The 19,379-nt window shown below is 34.7% G+C and overlaps 2 protein-coding genes across 5 annotated transcripts; one reads left to right on the top strand and one right to left on the bottom strand.

Annotated features, from left to right (window-relative positions):
• Positions 307-3,451, top strand: LOC107622821 (EID1-like F-box protein 2). 3 transcript variants are annotated; one of them, XM_016324863.2, is made up of 4 exons: positions 315-548; positions 946-1,111; positions 1,411-2,184; positions 2,538-3,102. In XM_016324863.2, the coding sequence occupies exon 3, from the start codon at positions 1,420-1,422 to the stop codon at positions 2,164-2,166; it is 747 nt and encodes a 248-aa protein (XP_016180349.1). In that variant the 5' UTR covers positions 315-548; positions 946-1,111; positions 1,411-1,419; the 3' UTR covers positions 2,167-2,184; positions 2,538-3,102. The 3 variants fall into 3 exon arrangements, with proteins under 3 accessions (XP_020970417.1, XP_016180349.1, XP_016180347.1); XM_016324861.2 differs by lacking the exon at positions 2,538-3,102 and adding an exon at positions 3,115-3,451 and having other exon boundaries at positions 316-548; XM_021114758.1 differs by lacking the exons at positions 946-1,111; positions 2,538-3,102 and adding an exon at positions 3,115-3,451 and having other exon boundaries at positions 307-548.
• LOC107622823 lies at positions 3,696-6,846 on the bottom strand. 2 transcript variants are annotated; one of them, XM_016324864.2, is made up of 6 exons: positions 6,578-6,846; positions 6,307-6,432; positions 5,329-5,402; positions 5,169-5,248; positions 4,682-4,833; positions 3,696-4,058 (listed from the first exon to the last, which is right to left on the bottom strand). In XM_016324864.2, exons 1-6 carry the CDS (start codon positions 6,579-6,581, stop codon positions 3,994-3,996), a joined length of 501 nt encoding a protein of 166 aa, XP_016180350.1. In that variant the 5' UTR covers positions 6,582-6,846; the 3' UTR covers positions 3,696-3,993. The 2 variants fall into 2 exon arrangements, with proteins under 2 accessions (XP_016180350.1, XP_016180351.1); XM_016324865.2 differs by having other exon boundaries at positions 6,307-6,450; positions 6,578-6,844.

Genomic DNA, 19,379 nt, shown 5'->3' on the forward strand with positions numbered 1-19,379 from the left:
TATTTCTCTCTTTAAGTTAATAATCTCTTTTTAGTTACATATAGTTATTAAAACAATTATTAAATTTAAAGGGAATATAAAAGAACCAAGATGTAGGTGTAGAGAGTGAGCTTTTGAATTTTGATATTTTTAAGGAACGGTGAAAACAATGGGCGGCACAATAAACTTTTCCATTGCACGAATGCCACGTAACCATTCTCCACTGCCAGCTGGACTCACTGCCACGTTTCCTCTTATCACTTGTCATTCACGGAACTCATTTTTACCGACCCTGTCATTATATCATTACTCCTCACTTCAATATATCTGAAACTCTCTCACTCTCTTTCTCTCTGCTTCATAACCACAATGCAAAACCCAACCCAAAAGCCTTTGTTTTTTTCTCTCTCTCTCTTCTTCTTAAACCTTTCTTTCTCTACATTTTTTATGCCTTGCCCTTGAGTGTTTGTTTTGTGCTTTCTTTCCTTTCTTTTGTCTGGACAGAATTGCCCCTGCTGGAAGCTGAAAACTACTGAAGCCTTTTGCTGTTGCAACTTTCTGCAAGCAAAGTTAGTTGCTTTCTATCTTTTTGCTTGTTGAATTTGCTGTTCTTTTTATCAATTGCATGCAGGGAAGTGTTTCTCTCAAAAGATTTGGGGGTTTTCAACTTCTTCTGATCCATTTTTCGTTTTTTGGTTTCCTTTCTGGAAAAAAAAAGGAGAATGGAGGGTGTTTTAGTAAATTTAGAGAATTAGAGTGTGGTTTGTTGTGAAATCTAGTGATGGATCATTTTGGATGTTTTGTCTATTTAGTAAGGGATTCTTGTGTAACTGACTGTGCTGTGTGTAATGAACATGTTGAAGAATTTTGTTCTGTAATGTAGCTTGATTTGCATTTGTTATGTAATGTTGAGCTGTTGCTACTGTGGTTAATTTATCTTCTTTTGTTTGTTAACCGCTTTTATAGATGAGATGCGGAATTTGGGGAATTTTTTGAGCTCCTAGGTGCTTGAATTTGGAAGAAATTTTTAAGGCTGATCTTGGTTGAAGTGCTGTTGCTTGAACTGAACTGAAATGAATTGAATTGAACAACCCCCTCTCTTCGGAGCTCCTTTATTGATCGAGTTTTTCTTGTAAGTGTCCGCGCCGAAATCCTATTCCGCATTTGAATTTGTGTAGAAGATTTTGTTTCCTTTTCTTGAATCAACTTTTGAGTACTTTATGAAGATGCCTGTGATGAGGTGAATTCTTAATGTATGGACTAAACTTTTTTACCTGAACAATTAAGTATGGGTTCTCTTAGTTTCCAATTCTCCATGATGTAACTAGTTAAGAAATTAGGTTTCTAGGTTGTCAAATTATGAATAACCTAAAGCATGACAAATAAGAGTTGTTATAAACTAATAACTTCAAAATCTTCGAGCTTTCGCAGGTGTAGAAAATGATTCTGACAAAGCAATATAGGTGTGTACACTCAGCTAGTTGTCAATGCACCAAGGGGCATTTAAGTGAAGATGTGTTATTCTTGGTTTTTCATCGTTTGAATTGGAACCCCAAGTTAATTGCCACTCTGTCATGTGTGTGCAAATGGTTCGATGATCTTGCGAAGCGAGTACTGTGGAAGGAGTTTTGTCGAACAAGAGCTCCTAAGATGATGCTTGATCTGCAATCAAGCGGAAGCCATAGTATTGACGGAAACTGGAGGCCCCTAGGGAAGCTGCTTACGTACTGTTCCGGATGCAAGAGAGGTGGTTTGTTCAGAAACATTCAGATCCCCGGTCACTTTGTATATCGGACTAGGTTTTCTAGAACATCAGGAAAGAGCTTTCTTTTACCACAGTGCAGAAATGATGTTTTATATGTGTCTGATCCTTGCGAACATCTTGACCAAGGTGAAGAAGGGGATTTAGGATTCTTCCGTGGAATTTTCAAGTCTTTTGCGACCTCGAATGTAAGGAGGATGCTTAATAACAAGGCTGCCAGGCTCCATCCAACAGAGGTTTGCCCTTATTGTAAGGCAAAGTTGTGGAGCATGCTGCAGGCTAACATGATCCCGCAAAGTGCTAGTTGCAGGTTGGGTTCATATGAAGATTGCATCGAGTATTATGTTTGCCTTAATGGGCACATGCTTGGGATCTGCACCCTGTTACCATTATCTGAATCAGAAGAGGCATCTGAGAAGGACTAAGATTGTAATGATTCTCAGGTATTTTCTCATACCTAAAAATAATGAGTTTTTCTTATGTTTAGTTTTCGTTTCTCTTTTCTATATAAAAACTGAACGCTAAGATTGAAAATCTTTTTTGGAATTTTCGGCAACTGGCTTCATTAAAACAAACTGAGCTAAACAGCTAAATATTTTTTCATAGGTTATCTAGTTGATTAAAATCCTCAACTAAGCTTATAGAAAATTGTGATCCAGTATTGAATACTGAGCACCCAAAATCCATTTGTCTCCAACTTAATTTTGGTGTGCCTGAATAGTGGTTGTTTTAATTTTGTTATTTGTAATTTGTGTATAAAATCCCCGTAGTTTGACTCCTCAAAAATTCCCTACAGGATAGAGTATGGGGGATCAATTAAGTCTTGACTTCTCTAAAGATAATTTCTTGGTACATTCAAGTAAAAATCATGTTAAAAGCAAGTTGCCAATTCCTCCTTTTATTATCACACATGTTAACAGAAACCACTTTATAGAATCAAGAACAAAGCCTGTTCGCCCTTTAGGGATGCTTGATAGTTCATGATTTTAGTATGGTACATATGGACAAGATACTTGGTAGTTTGAGAGGAGTCTTCACAAGTGGAAGTCAAGAAGCTTCTTCTATATTTTACCAGAGAGTAGGAAGCAAAGTTTCAAGGAGAAATTATTGGGTACTTATGGGAGCACTTAATATCTAGGTTGATTATTCTCCATCTATTAATATAATAACTTTCAAATGAAAATACAATTCTTACCATAAAAAAGAACACTGATATCTCGATAGATGGAGCGTAATCCACCAAAGTGCTCTACGAGTATGCAATAATTTCTTAAGAGTAGAAGAATACGCTGAAAGGTGTACGAATGCTTGGATTGCCTACTTTTTACTTTGAAGTCCTCACAATATGACATTTCTTCAATTATTTTGAACAGATTGGCATTCCCTATTCACATGATGTACTGGTTTGAACGCACTTCTGGAATACTCATCGGGTAAAAATTTCTGGTCAAATATGCCATTATATGAATTAAATTTAAACCATTGAGTTTGATTGATGCTGCTGCTGTGTCAACACATGCTGGCATTTTCCTACAAAGGATAGATAGTGTATGAACAAAATTTTCAACAATGAATCAAAATATTGGCTTTGTTACTGTGAACTCTGACATTCCATGAAACAATGTTTGTTGCTGTGTGAATATCTGTAGTACCCGGCTGGTAGATTTGGTTGTTCTTTAATTCATAATTGTTAAGTATCATTCTCATTCCTCTCACTCTGCTAAACCCAACCATCGTTATGAGGAGTTAAGTATATTCTTAGGCTTCATATTCTTTGTTTTGATGCGCAGCTTTAAATTATGAGAAAATGTGAGTCAATGATATAGCAGACAAGATTCTAGTAGCCTTGATTAATACAATTCAAAAAGGCCAATTTGCCATTGGGGAACAACCATGTTCACGCTTCTTTCTCACGTTGCCTGCGTTGAACCTTTATCAAGTATTCAACTATTCATGCTTAAATGAGTTATCAAAATTATATAAATCAAAACAGCTGTTTAGACTCCGACGTAAGTGCACACTAATAACGCATATGACTTCTACATGTGATTCGTTAAGTTTACAAAGAGTTGAATTGTAACACTTGGCTGTCCTAAATGGATTGGAAAGGAAAAAGTAATTGATTCGTTTCGACTGATTTCAAGCCTTCAAGGGGAAGCGAAAATGGTGGATGGTCATAGAGAACGACTTTGTAACCTTCACATTAAATAGATTAAAGTAGGTGATTTGCTTAACAAGTTGCAGTAAATTTTCTACTCAGTTTCTTCTTCGTCCTTTCGAAAGTCCAACCCAGAAATTGTCATCCTTCCAATGTTAACTGCACAATGGAAATCACCAAACAAAATGTGTGATGGAAGAATGAAAGAGGAATCATTTAAACAATGCAGAACTTGTGAAAGGAAATGTCTTAAACTGATACTGCTATTTGAAAGTGGCGATTTAACATTTCAAAAGAATGCAAGGTTCCTTCATTTGCAAGATAACCTTACAAAACTCTATCAGGAAGCCATGTGTCAGGATGCAAATACATGCCATGAAGGTAGCATCAAAATATCCTCGCACGGTTTATGATGTAGATTTCTGTTAACAAAATTGATTCCAAGAAGAGAAATGCCATAGTTGATTTAACAGCAGAAAAAGTATGGCATTGCCCCCTGCCCTTTTTCTTCAATTTGGTATGCACAAAAATGAAAATAACCGAAACATGGAAATGGCAAGGAATGCACCACATATTATAAAAGGTCTGGCAATTACCTAGAACGCAGTCAAATATAATCAAAATGAGTTTATCAGGATGATATTAAATATAAATATGCAGATATATTTAAACCTGGCACAACATAAACCAAGCTCCCCTCCTTCATAAAACAAACAGGAAACTACTACTAGGTGATAAAACAAACAGGAGACTACTACTAGGTGAGAGTCACATTGACATACCAACGGCGTCCAGCCCCATTAATTTCGGCATGAACTGTCTTATGTGGTCTTCGGCTGCTTTATCAGCTTTCAATGTCTGGCACTCGAAAAAAACCATGATTCTTTTCTTCCCATTATTCTGTCCAACCATACCTGTGACATCCTTCTCCCAACTGTTACAAGGTGAATGCAAAACAATGAATTGAAGATGTCATCATGTAATACTCATCAAAATGAATGGAAACTTCGATTTGTAAATGTAAAGAATGTCTAGAAGAGAAACCCCATTCATAGAATCTAACTATAGTTAATCCTAGTAGAGTCCAATAATTCCTGCACTATACTCTAGAACAAATACCAACACGATTACCCGATTAAGAAAATTCACTTTCATCTTAATACCGTTATTCTGGCTGTTTACCATAAAAATTTTACTGATTAGGTATCAAATATGATTTAAAAAAAAAAGACCCTGGTAGTATATAATGTAAAGATCACCATGCCTTACCCATGAGCATGATCAATGCTATTGAACCGAGCAGCATCATGACCTTTGCATTCGACAATAGTAACTTGTTCTTTCTTTGTCTGTTTCAACAAAACCAAACAGGCAATGAAGTGCATGATGAACAGCTAAAGATAAACAACACAGAAGTCATGGTTAGTACATTGAAATCTGTGATTGTAAGCTTGATGAGGCGATAATCCTCACCCCTACTGCATTCCCTTTCACAAGGCAATTCTTACGCCGTAGAAAAAATTGGAAAAGAGAAACACGTAAGTAATCATATTAAATGGAGAAAACTGAGAATGTACATAAAAAAAAACCTATAGATTCACATAGGACCATGAGAAAGTAATCAACATAAAATAAATCAACAAGGTGTAAAATAAATCCAACTCAACATCTTTTGCGATTCTGGGAAGAGTTACTCGTTGGAGGGAGGATAATGAAAGTTGTAAGCTGTGTTTAAAGTTTAAGTTTGACAATTTTAATAAGAAGCAAGTAATTCAGCTTAGATTCAATGGTATACAATCTAAAACAGAACAAATAACAAAACTCCGCTGTCAAAACACGCTATCCGTTTACCTAAAGCGCATTTAGAAAGAAAATTTCCAATGATAATCCCCAATCCAATGAAGAGAAAGGCAGACTAATCACCAACACTGGCTCTATTTCTATGAAAGGGTGCAATTGATTTAGACCCTACATTTATCTCATGGCATGATCTAGGTCTGTGCCTCATTTTTCATCAAGCAAACTCAAATGATATTAGATTAACGAGCGGTTCGCTGTAAAGCATTTGGCATTTCATAGAGTTTAGGGAAGAGCTGCACCCGAATCGTGTAATGTAGACAGTCTAACCTATTGCAAACATTAGTGGCTCTATTGATTGAACTTCTGACTTCATAGACAACTCAACCGTTACTTCAAGGTTACTTGAAACCCAGTGATAATTGCAAACACACAAAGAAATTCAATTTGCTAGCACTAGAGGAAACTATTAAAGTATCACTTTTTGGTTTATATTCTAACTAATATTCAATAGTACCTAAACTCAAATTTCAGTCTTCCTAAACACATTCACAAAATTGAAAATTACTTCAAAAAGAAATAATTAAAAAAATTATAGATAATAATATACCAGAGCCATGAAGACCATAGCAGATAGAATGGGGAAGTTGGATGAAGTGTCCCGATAAAGAACCACTTGGTAACAATGCTATTGATGCCATTCCTTCCATCTCCTCCATCTTCTCTTCTATCTCCTCTGCCACAAAATTTTAACCTAAAAATAAGTGACGGAAAAATTGGGAAGCGAATTCAAACCAATAAAGTTTGGATTTTTAATATTATCAACAGCTCATGATCAAAGACCAAATTTTAAAATAAGAGGAAAAAAATAAAACACTGACCCATTGGGCAGTTAAGTTGGTTATGTTGAATGACACAGTGACACTGCAAACTGTGAAAGCGAAAGGAAGAGAAGCTTGGTCCTTGGAGACGAAATTGAATGATGGAAAACGAAACCGACTCAAAGTAGCGGCATCAGTTATTAGCCGACGGTTGCCGTTTTGTGGCTCCCTGTTACTCTCACCTTTACACTTCACGACTTGTCGTTTAACCCTCTTCTCACCCTTTTTTTTTTTTTTTGTCACTACCTCTCACCTTTTCTTTCGTTGATGAACAACTAATTTTGTGCTAAATCATTGAAAAGGTCTTTTTTAAAAAAGAAAAATGATAGAAGATTTTGTCAAAATAAACATCTTGAAATTATGGAAAAAGGAGTTTTTTTTTTTATCGAAAATAGGAAGACTCAAACTCGCAACTTTTTAAGTGAATATGAGAAGACTATCACATTTAAACTATTATTCATTGGAAAAAAAATAGGATTTAATTGAAAAGAGATTTTGTTTAGCTCATTTTTAAATGTTTTCTGTTTACCTCTTTACTTATTATATTTGGTACCAATAATTTAGAATTTAGAATTTATTATTATACTTTAAAATTTAGAGTTCATGATATTTTATTTTCTATTTTTTTTAATTTATTTTTAATAATAAGTTAATTTTTAAAAAATACTTTACTTTTTTTTTTGGAGTGCATTATTCTTCACCACTTAATATTAATTGTAAAGATATTTATAACAAGATTTATTTATGACATTTTATACCGATTATCTAATTAAATTCATATTTAGATGAGTCCGTAAATTCATGTATCTAATCAAATTTACGTGTTTAGATAAGCAGATGAAGTCATGTGTTTAGATGGGTTGGTTCCACGATCACCGATTCCTCGCCCGGATGGACGGCCCACTCAGCTGCCACCGTGCCCATGGGCGAATCGCCACTACGGTTGCTGCCCACACCTGTTTCCCTCTGACGGACAACCCTCTTGGCCGCTCAAACAAACCCCTCCTCCCCCCTCTGCTCCTTGTCCTTTTCATACATTAAGAAAATTCAATTACTTGCTGTTAGACAAAATATAATTTTTATAAGAAAATTATAAAAAGAAATAATTAATTATTTGGTAATGTTCCTATATATAATATTTATATCTATTTTAAATTAAATTAGATCATTTGATAGTTGGTTATTTATTTAAATTTTGAAATTAACATCAAGCAAGAAGTGCGAGAACAGTTACAAGAAATTCAAATTTTCTGCAAGTGGTGTACAAATGGTAACTGTTAGCTGATATTAGGCTAGTCTATAAATAGAGCTTTAAGAAAACATTATAATCAGTTCAGTTTTTCTTGGAAAACGCTTAGAAACCCAAAAAATGCTCTCAACCCCTTGGCATCACAGAGTAAAATTGGAAATCTTAAGTAATTCCTCTGAACTTAAACACTTGTACTTTGTTTTTTTCCAGTTTTTATTAATAAAATTCCTCTACTTTTACGTCTTTTTCTCTTTTACGTTTGTGTTTCTTCCTTCATCTTCTTTTTAATTTCCTGTTTGTTTTAATTTCTGCATTTTACTTTGCCTCCGACACCTTGCATGTTTTCTTTTCATCTTTAATTTTACTTTCGAAACTACAATTGAGACCTTGAGACATCCACAAAAGGAGTCGTTTCCGCTCCTTAAATTAAGATTGTGAAACAAAACTCGAAAATTATTGATTTATTTGTTGTTAACAATGGAACAAAAATTTGAGTAAAACAAATTGGCACGCTCGGTGGGACCTTGTCAATAGATTGTAGTTTGTCAAAAGAAAAAGCAAGAGTTTTGAATTTGCATGTGGTTGCGCAGTGGTAAGTTCGTGCGTCCAGAGCCAAGAAAATCAGTGTTAGTTGACATGTCAAATACTTCTGCAGCATCTTCTTCTACTTCTAGTGATGAGATTAGAGGAAATGAATCCGAAAATTCTCCTGTGGTTTCAAACGCAGAGCCTACCTTGATGTCAGTGAGGCATGATGGCGTTGGCCATGCCCATACAGGGTTAAATGCAACTCACATAAATACCGTGGGGTGGCTGCCATATATGGCTTGCCACCGGGGTATGTCCCCTCCATGGTGACACAAGGATTGCCTGTGCCTCTCTACTCAACTTTTCAAAATCCTATTTATCAAAATCCATATGGCATGTCAAATGTACCTGTTTCTGGGGTGTCAGGTTCACACGTATCACAACAAAATTTTTCATATTCTATTAATACAAGAAATAACAGTGCATCTAATTCTACTAAATCCACTGTCACTAGGGTAGAAAATTCTAGACTTGTATTTCCTGACATGTCAAGAGCAATGCCTGTTAATCAACCTAGTTAAACTGTGGGATCTTTAGCAAATATTAGGCAACAGATGGATGAAAGTCACCATGATCTAGTAAACATGTTAACTCATCAAATGGTGACAGTTTTAAATCCTCTTTTAGAAAACACAAACACTAGAATTGAACAATTAAATAGGCAAGTTAATAGGATTGCTACTGTGGTAAATTTAGAAGAAAATGATAACCAGGGTTTAAGATTTGATAATGTCAATCAAAATGGTGGAGCAATTCCTAATTATGATGTCCATATGCCTAGACATGGTCAAAATGCTGATGATATGTTAGAAAGACTTAGGCAAAACAACTTAGGGGAGCATTATAATCTAACAAGAAATGTTGAACAAGTTTTAAACCGTTTGGAATTTAATGTTGGTTGCTTAAATAGACCATATTTTGTGTCTGCTTTTCCTGAATGTGTCCAACAAGCAGAGCTCCCAAGGGGTTGAAAAATTTCAAAATCCCTTACAAAATTTTCTGGAGAAGAAAATGAGTCTACAGTAGAGCATATTGCTCGATATACTGTTGAAATTGGAGAAGCAGCTTCTAATGAATATCTCAAGATGAGATACTTTCCTTCTTCTTTAACAAAAAATGCATTCACATGGTTCTCCAACTTGAGACCAAATTCTATTCATTCTTGGGCACAGTTAGAAAGAAATTTTCATAATCAGTTTTTTCGAGGTGAATTGAAAGTTAGTCTTATGGATTTATTCTCTGTCAAACGTGCAGAAGGAGAATCCATTGATACTTATTTGGTGCGATTTAGAAACATGAGAAATAAGTGTTTTACTCCGATTCTGGAAACTGAAGTTGTCAAAATAGCTACTAATGGGTTAGAATTTGAGATCTTTCCCAGTTAGCTGAAAGAGTAAGACAGATAGAACAAATTAAGAAAGAAAAAGAAAATTTTAAAAAGGATTCAAAAAAAGTTGCATATGTTTATTGTTTTTCTGATAGTAGTGATTCAGATGAGAAAGAGATTTATATTGCTGAATTATGTGGGGGTCCTCCTTATGTATGCAAATCTTTGAAGCCTGTTAAAGGAAAAGAAAAAGTTTCTTCTTATTCTAAAGTTGAAAATAAGACTTATTCTTTTGATATTTCTAAGGCAGATCAAATATTTGAGGTTTTTTAAAAGATAAACAGCTTATTTTACCAGAAGGAAAAAAAATGCCTTCAGCTGATGAAATAAAGAATAAAAAATTTTGTAAGTTTCATCAGGTATTTTCACACACCACTAATAATTGCGTCCGTTTCAGGGACTTGATACAAAAAGCAATTGAGGAGGAAAGATTGAAGTTTGAGGATAAAACTATTATGAAGGTGGACACTGAACCATTTGCTGCTGACTCAAATTATGTTGAGCCATTCAATTTGTCAATCAACATGGTAAAAGTTGATGCCACAATGGTTAGTGCTAAAGATGAAAATAAAGACCTGAGAGTCTTTGAGCAAGATAAGAAGTCAGTTTATCCTCGTCCTGGTGAGGATCTGTTAGATTTTTTGTTGAGAATTAAAGAATCTGACAGTACCATCGCCATGTGCCCAAAGTGCAATGTTGTTTTTGACAAGGAAGCTGCAAAAGAGTTTGAAAAGTACAAAGTTGAAGAGAAAGAAAAGGCTGAGTTGAGAAAGAAGATTGCTGAAAAAGAAAATGAAACTAACGAGCTAAAGCGGAAGATAGCCGAGGGAAAATAAAAGTTGGGCGGTCAAACTCCTTTGAACAAGTGCGTCAACAACACTGGGGTATAACCCGTCAACCAGAAGATGAAGACTATGGTCATGATTGATGGAAAACTTGATGAATTTTCTCAAAAGACAAGAGTTCCTCCACCAAAATTTCAAACAATAAATGGGTCCAGAATGTGAGAAATATGCAGAATCAACCTACTACTTTTGCAAGAGGAAAAAACAAATGGGTGAAGTCTAGACCTTTCAAGCCTAGGTACTATGAGTCTCAGTTATGGAATATGAATCATGCAGAAAACGGAGGTAGTATATATATTCTAAAAAATGTGCATATTCCCTCAAAACCAATTTATTCTTGTTATAATCCTAACATGCACCAGGTTCCTAATTATTCTTCTTGGCCAAATTGTCAAAATATTCCAAAATATTCTCCTTTTACAACTTTTGAGCAGAAAGAGAATATATCTGAGTATGTTCCTTTGGATCCATACAAGGGACATGGAGTAGATTTTCCTCCTTTGCCAACCATGGCCAAGTCTGCATAAACAGGAAATTCTTCTAATCACCCTAAATGCAATAAAAATGTCAAGAAAAATCTTACTGGGAAGAGGGCAATGGTTGAAAATAAGGGAGAAAAGGATGAAGATTTAATTACTGATAATTTTGACACTGGTTTTTATGACAGCTTAGAAGCAATATTTGGTGTTAAGAAACCTATAGCTGTGGTGTCAATACTGCCTGAGGAGTATAGTCAAGTCCAGGAAGTAGAGTCATTAGAAGATGATTGTTATGATGTCTTCCCTGGAAGCGAATGCTTATTGCTAGATGACAATATGTGTGGTGGAGGATTATTTGAGAAGCCTACTGAAAATGATAAGGAACACTTGCGTCCACTGCATATCAAGGCTCGTGTTGATGGAAGGATAGTCAATAAGATTTTGGTTGACGGGGGAGCTGCTGTTAATCTCATGCCTGAAAGAATGATGGGAAGGCTTGGAAAGACTGAAAAAGATCTGATTAAAAGTAGCATTGGGGTAACAGATTTTAATGAAAGGACTTCTTCTGTTAGAGGTGTGGTTCTACTGTCAATTGAGGTTGGTTCTGTTAATAGGCCAACTCTATTTGTTGTGGTTTCTTCAAAGGCTGGTTTTAACTTGCTTTTGAGACATGATTGGATTCATGGAATGGGTGCTATTCCATCCACTTTACATCAAAAATTAATTTTCTGGAATGAAGATGGAGGAGTGGAAGAAGTTCTTGCTGACAATAGTACTTGTTACTATGATGAGATGCATGTGGAGTTCAAGATGTATAATTCTGGAGTCAAGCCGCTGACAGTTGACACCAATGCATTTAATCCTGAAAATATTGAGATGTGCAAAATAGATATGAATGGTTTTATTTTGGTCCCTAAGGCCGGGGCGGATACGGCCTCAGGAGAAACTTAGATGAGCTTGACGAGCCAACTGGCTCGGCTGTCAGCCTATATGGCAGACAGAGAAGGGTGCATTGACAGTGTACCTTATGATTGTATATATGATGATGGTCCTTTAGGTTTTGAAAAAATAATACTGACACTGTAAAAAAGTTTGAAGTGCAGGATCCTTTGGAGGAAGTAGATATTGGTAACGGTGATTATCCTAGACCAACATATGTGAGCAAGATGCTTCCTGATGATTTCAAAAAAGAAATGGTGGAGATTTTGAAGGAATATTGCGACTGTTTTGTATAGAATTATGCAGAGATGCCAGGCTTGAGTCGTGAATTAGTAAAAGATCAATTGCCATTGAAAGCCAATGTTAAACCTGTCAAGCAGCCACCAAGGAGATTTGCTCCTGCAGTCGTGCAGAAGATTAAAGAAGAGATTGAAAGACTTCTTAAGGCTAAGTTTATAAGAACAACAAGGTATGTCAACTGGATTTCTAGTATTGTCCCTATCATGAAAAAGAATGAAAAATTAAGGGTTTGCATTGATTTTAGAAATTTAAATTCTGCAACACCAAAAGATGAATATCCAATGCCTATAGCTGATATGTTGATAGATTCTACTGCTGGTCATGAAATGTTAAGTTTTATGGATGGATATTCAGGTTATAATCAAATATACATAGCTGAAGAAGATGTGTCAAAAACAGCATTTAGGTGCCCAGGTGCTTTAGGAACTTTTGAATGGGTTGTGATGTCATTTAGGCTAAAAAATACTGGTGCAACTTATCAAAGGGTGATGAATAAAATTTTTCATGACTTTATTGAAAATTTTATGGAAATTTATGTTGATGATGTGGTTGTCAAATCAAATGCTAAAAAAGAGCATCTAGAAAACTTAAAAAAAAAAGCATTTGAAAGAATGAGAAAGCATAAGTTGAAAATGAATCCCTTAAAATGTGCTTTTGGTGTGAGTGCAGAAAATTTTCTTGGTTTCTTGGTACAGAAAAAAGGGATTGAAATTGACAAAAATAAGGCAAAGGCTATCTTAGAGGCTCCCCCTCCAGCTAACAAAAAGCAACTACAAGCATTTTTAGGGAAGGTCAATTACCTCAGAAGGTTCATTTCCAATCTGTCAGGAAAAACCAAGGTTTTTGCGCCTCTGATCAAGTTGAAAAAAGAGGAAGAGTTCCAATGGAAAATAGAGCATCAAGAAACTTTTGACAACATCAATCAGTATTTGACTAATCCTCCTATTATGACACCTCCAAGGCACGGAGCACCTCTAAAACTTTACGTGTCAGCTTCTGAAGTAACAATTGGTGGAATGCTGGCTCAAGAAGATGAGAATGGCAACGAGAGAGTGATTTATTATCTAAGTCGTGTGCTAAATGATGTTGAGAGCCGTTATTCTCCAATTGAGAAACTTTGTTTAGCTTTATATTTTTCTTGTTTAAAACTTAAGTACTATCTAATTCCTAGGAATGTTTATGTAATTTCTAAGTTTGATGTTCTTAAATATATGTTGTCTTCTCCAATATTGCATGGTAGACTAGGAAAATGGATGCTGGCCTTAACGAAATTTTCTTTACAATTTTGTTCCTGCAAGAGCCGTTAAGGGTCAGGTTCTAGCTGATTTCCTGGTTGATCATCCTTGTATTGACATTGATGAGAGTTTACTGGGTTTCATTGGTTTGGTGCCTTGAAAATTATATTTTGATAGTTCATGCCATAAGGGTGGTGTTGGTATAGGAATTTTAATTATTTCTCCAAGTGGCGAGCCAAGTAAATTCCACTTTGAATTGAATTATTCATGTTCCAACAATGAGGCAGAGTATGAAGCATTAATAATGGGACTGGAATTATTATTAGAAAGAGGAGTTAAAATGTAGAAATTTTTGGAGATTCACAGCTTGTAGTCCGTCAAGTATCACTTGAATATAGGTGTGTTAGTGAAAATTTAAGAAAGTATTTCAATGTGGCTACAGAGTTGTTGAGTAAATTTGATAATGTCATTGTAAGGCATGTTCCAAGGGAGTTAAATCAAGAAGCAAATGAATTAGCTCAAATTGCTTCAAAATATAAGATCAAGCCCTCAACACTAGAAAAATTGGTAAGGATAAAGGACATATTTATGCCTTTGAGAGAAAGAGAAGTGTTGTCATTAGAAAAACTAGACCCAGAAGATTGGAGAGTACCAATTGTAGAATATTTAAAAAATCCAAGTCTTAGTGTCGATAGAAAACTTAAATATAGGGCTCAAAGTTATGTTCTAATAAGTAATGTCTTGTTTAAGAAATCTGTTGACGGAAACCTCTTGACATGTTTGGGAGAAAAAAAAGCGTATTTGGCTCTTGCTGAAGTGCATGAGGGAATTTATGGTGCCCATCAATCAGGGAAAAAAATGAATTGGGTGATAAATAGGAGAAGATTGTATTGGCCAACTATTCAAAGAGATTGTATAAATTATGCCAGGTCCTGTGAAGAATGCCAAAAACATGGAAGCCTTCAACATATTCCAGCGTCAGAACTGCATGTTATAATTAAGCCATGGCCATTTAGAGGTTGGGCTCTAGATCTTATCGGACATATTCACCCACCTTCTTCTAAAGGTCATAAGTTCATTTTGGTTGGTGTTGATTATTTTTCTAAATGGGTAGAGGCTATCCCTCTGAGGGAGGTGACTCACAATGAAATAATAGATTTTATTGAGGAGCATATTGTGCATAGGTTTGGAATTTCTCAGTCTATTACCATTGATCAAGGAACCATGTTTATTGGAAAAAAGGTCATGGAATATGCCAAATCTAGGGATATAAAAATGCTTTCTTCTACACCATATTATGCCCAGGCCAATGGACAAGTGGAGGCAGCGAATAAAATTTTGATTGCATTAATTAAAAAATACATTGGAAGGCAGCCAAGAAATTAGCACCAAACTCTCAGTCAAGTTCTTTGGGCTTATCGAAATTCTCCAAGAGATTCTACTGGAACCACCCCGTATAAGTTAGTTTACGGTCATGATGCGGTGTTGCCAATTGATATTAATCTGTAAAGTATAAGGGTGGCCAGACAAGACGAAATACCAGTAGTAGATTATTGGAATTCTTTGCATGATGAGCTCAATGAACTAGATGACGAAAGGTTGAGAGCTTTAGAGCGGGTGATTCGACAAAAAGAGATTATGTCAAAATCATACAACCGCCGTGTTAAAGCAAAGACATTTGCAGTTGGAGATTTAGTGTGAAAAACAATTTTTCCTATAGAAAAAAAGTCAAAAACTTATGGTAAGTGGTCTCCAACTTGGGAAGGACTTTATGTAGTTGACAAAGTTTATTCTGGAAATACCTATAAGATTCTTGAAATCGGATCAGGAAGAAGAATTCCTTCAATAAATGGCAAATATTTAAAGGTATATAGGCCAGGCATACATGAGATAAACATTCCACATGTTTAAGGACACGAAAATATCCAGTTGAAGTGTCCAAAGAAAAAAAAATAGCAAGTGTCCAATCTCCAAAATAAGGATAGAGTGCATTCAAAAGCGAGTAATAAACAAAATTCTAAAGGTTCAAAAAGTGAAGATTGCAGACACATATTAAAATCACAAATGTTCACATAAGAAATACAAGACTAGGTTTCAAAGATCTCCTTCAAGCGAATAACTTCAGCTTGGAGAGCGGTTTGGAAGTTCCTGACTTCTTTGGCAGCTTCCTGTGAGGAGGGCATCTTCTCTTCAAGTGACTGTAAGGCTGCATTGCTACTGTCAAGCATGCTACTTGCTTTGGCAAATTGAGCCTCATTCTTTATCAAAGCAGCGTCCAGCCTACTTTTTGCTCCTCTCTTGACAGTCAGCTGTTGTTCTAAGTATCGAATCTCCTCAGATAGCTCATGAGCCCGATCTTTAGCTTTTGTAATATGGACAGCCAGGGTAGCTTTGACAGCCTCAAAAGAGGAGGTGTCTTGTTTCAATTTAGAAAGAGATTCAGTTAATTGTTGACACGATGAGATGGCTGCCTGAGAATCTGAAAATTTGGCATAAAGATCCTCATAAACTTTCCGCAAGTGAGCCAACAAAGGATCAATAGTCTCAGGATGTGGTGTAGTTGAAAAAGTTTGAAGAATATCGGAAAGCTGAGCCTTAAACTGCGGATCCGTAGCAAGTGTCAAAACAGGTTTGGATAGAATGACATTGAGTTGTTGGCTTAATGGAAGCAGGATGGAATTGTCAACAATCTTGGTTGTGGGAGGTGTAGTATGGGGCTGCTCTGTTGAAGGGTGACTTTGAATGGTAGAATAAGATTCAACTATGGCCTTCTGTGTATCCATACTACATGCATATGCTTCATTTAGACTTTCTAAATCAGCCAATAAATCATTCACTACATTAGGGGTCTGAGCATGGATGAAAGCGATGAGTATTTGTTTTTCTGACCGCTCACTTGGGGAGATTTCAGAATTTTGAAGCTAGACAAAAAATGCAAAAGCGAATGTTAACATAAAAATAAAGAAGATACAAGGAAGAGATACCAACCATCAGGCTAAATGACATGTCATACCTTATTTGCATTGGTTTTGGGTATAGGCTTATTAGATGTGGCAGCCATCATATTTTCAGTATTAGGCACGATTAAAGAAATGGTAAGAGTCACAGTGACCTAAATCAAAAAGTAAAATGAGGACAAAGGTAATAAAAAGGGGACTCAGCATGAGAAGTATCATCACCATATAAGTTCTTTAAGATGATGTTATTTCAATGTAAAAATATGTAAAAATACCTGAGAAGCAAGCCGGTCACTGGGGCTAAGAGCATTGACATCGAATTTACTGACTGATTCATCACTTGACGAGGTGTTCTCGTTGTCCCTTTCATTGTGTCGAGAGATTATAAGCCTACTAGAAGACCTTCTCAAAAGAGGATTTGCGGCAAGTGGGGTAGTTGTGTTCTCTGTAATAATATATATAAAATAATTAAAACATGTGCCATTGTGATAGCCTTAGAAGACATTGTGCATGAAGAAAATGAATAGCAACAACACAGAGAGGACATGTTACTAATAGAGGAAATTACCTTAACTAATAATAATAATAATAATAATAATAATAATAATAATAATAATAATAATAATAATAATAATAAAATGAGCAAATAGTTTAGTGGTAATTACCCTTTTTTGCTCTTCTCACTTGTTGCATTACAAGAACAGTGGTCATCCTTTGACAGCAAGTACTGAAAGCAACTTCAATAGAGGAGTAATAATTTTTCCACCAAAAAAAGAATGTTCTTCAGAGTAAGATTCGAGTACTCATAGTCATAAATAATACAAGGGATACTTTGCATGCCATTTTTAGGGTTAGGGTTCTTCACAATCATTAATGGAAAAGAAAAGATAAAGATGGAGCTAGCAGTAAAATCTTACCTGGAATATTGAAAAAATTAGGTATAATCAAACCCTTGTGAACAGAAAAAGCCAATCGTAATAGATAAAATTTGGGAGTACGTGGGGGTACAGAGTTGAAGAAAAAGTTTAACTAGCGTATTATCTTTCTCACATGTACCACAAGAAGATAAGAGGACTGAGTGATTTCACTTTTTGTTTAACCAATTTAAATAAATAAACAAAATAACAAAGAAAAGGGGTTGGTAATATTCCTATATATAATATTTATATTTATTTTAAATTAAATTAGATCATTTGATAGTTGGTTATTTATTTAAATTTTGAAATTAACATCAAGCAAGAAGTGCGGGAACAGTTACAAGAAATTCAAATTTTTTGTAAGTGGTGTACAAATGGTAACTATTAGCTGATATTAGGCTAATCTATAAATAGAACTTTAGGAAAATATTATAATCAGTTCAGTTCTTCTTGAAAAACGCTTAGAAACCCAAAAAACGCTCTCAGTCCCTTGGTATCACAGAATAAAATTGGGAATCCTAAGTAATTCCTCTGAACTCAAACACTTGTACTTTGCTTTTTTCCAATTTTTATTAATAAAATTCCTCTACTTTTACGTCTTTTTCTCTTTTACGTTGGTGTTTCTTCCTTCATCTTCTTTTTAATTTCCTGTTTGTTTTAATTTCTGCATTTTACTTTGCCTCCGACACCTTGTATGTTTTTCTTTTCATCTTTAATTTTACTTTCGAAACTACAATTGAGACATTGAGACATCCACAAAAGGAGTCGTTTTCGCTCCTTAAATTAAGATTGTGAAACAAACCTCGAAAATTGTTGATTTATTTGTTGTTAACAATGGAACAAAAATTTGAGTAAAACACACCTAATTAATATATGTGTTTCTTTGTTTTTAGATAGTTATTTTGAGTTATTTTACAAATTTTAATATTATATCTTTTATATATATATTATTGGTGATGCTACATGTACAAACTCGCTTGTCATAAAATCTAGCAACTAAGTTGACACAAGCCCAACAAAAAAAATAAGTCAATGTTTTGAACATGTACTTCAAAAATTTGTGTTGCGTATAAAATTTTTTTGTGCTTAATATATATTATTAATTGGATGTCTATGTTTTGGATACGTAGTTCTTTAAAAAAAAATTTATTCTGCAAACTTTTTATGTTCTAATTTTTTAAACATATATAAGAGAAAAAGAAGACGTAAAAGACGACCAGGACAAGATGACAACGATGATGAAGGAAGTTGCGAAGGAAAAGGGAGAAAAAATTAAACAAGAGAAGAAAAAAAGACGAGGATCATGATGACATTAAAGAAGAAGAAGAAAAAAAAGAAGATAACAACAATAATAATAAAAATAAAAAAAAAAAAGAAAGAGAAAGAAGAAGAAGATGAAGAAATAGCACAATGTATACATAATTACATATACATTTGAAAAAGCACGCTCTAACTTGGTTCAGTACTTGATTTAAAAAAAACTTGGTCGTCTAACTTTATTGTTATTCGCAGCACTGCATATCTTCTTAAGTTTGGCTCAAATTGTTATTTCGTTATATTATATCGTATCACGTATTATGACATGCTAAGCATTCCTAAGTTCTAAAATTATATTCAATGAAGTGGTAACATGCCTTGAGTTCTAAAACTATATTTAGTAAAATTTAATCTCCCCACATCATTACTATAAAAAAATTCTACACATATATCAAATTACGTATTAAGATGTCAACCAAAATAACTTTTTTTTTATTTACTACATAAATAATCATTTAAAAAAACATATATAATAAAACAAGTATATAAAAAGATATTTTACGATATCAATCAAAATTAAACTGACAGACAGATGGTATGCTACTACTACTAGCTCACTAGTTGAAACTTGGGACCCATTGGACATTGG

The sequence above is a fragment of the Arachis ipaensis genome, chromosome B10 (genome assembly GCF_000816755.2).
Source record: "Arachis ipaensis cultivar K30076 chromosome B10, Araip1.1, whole genome shotgun sequence".
NCBI lineage: Eukaryota > Viridiplantae > Streptophyta > Magnoliopsida > Fabales > Fabaceae > Arachis > Arachis ipaensis.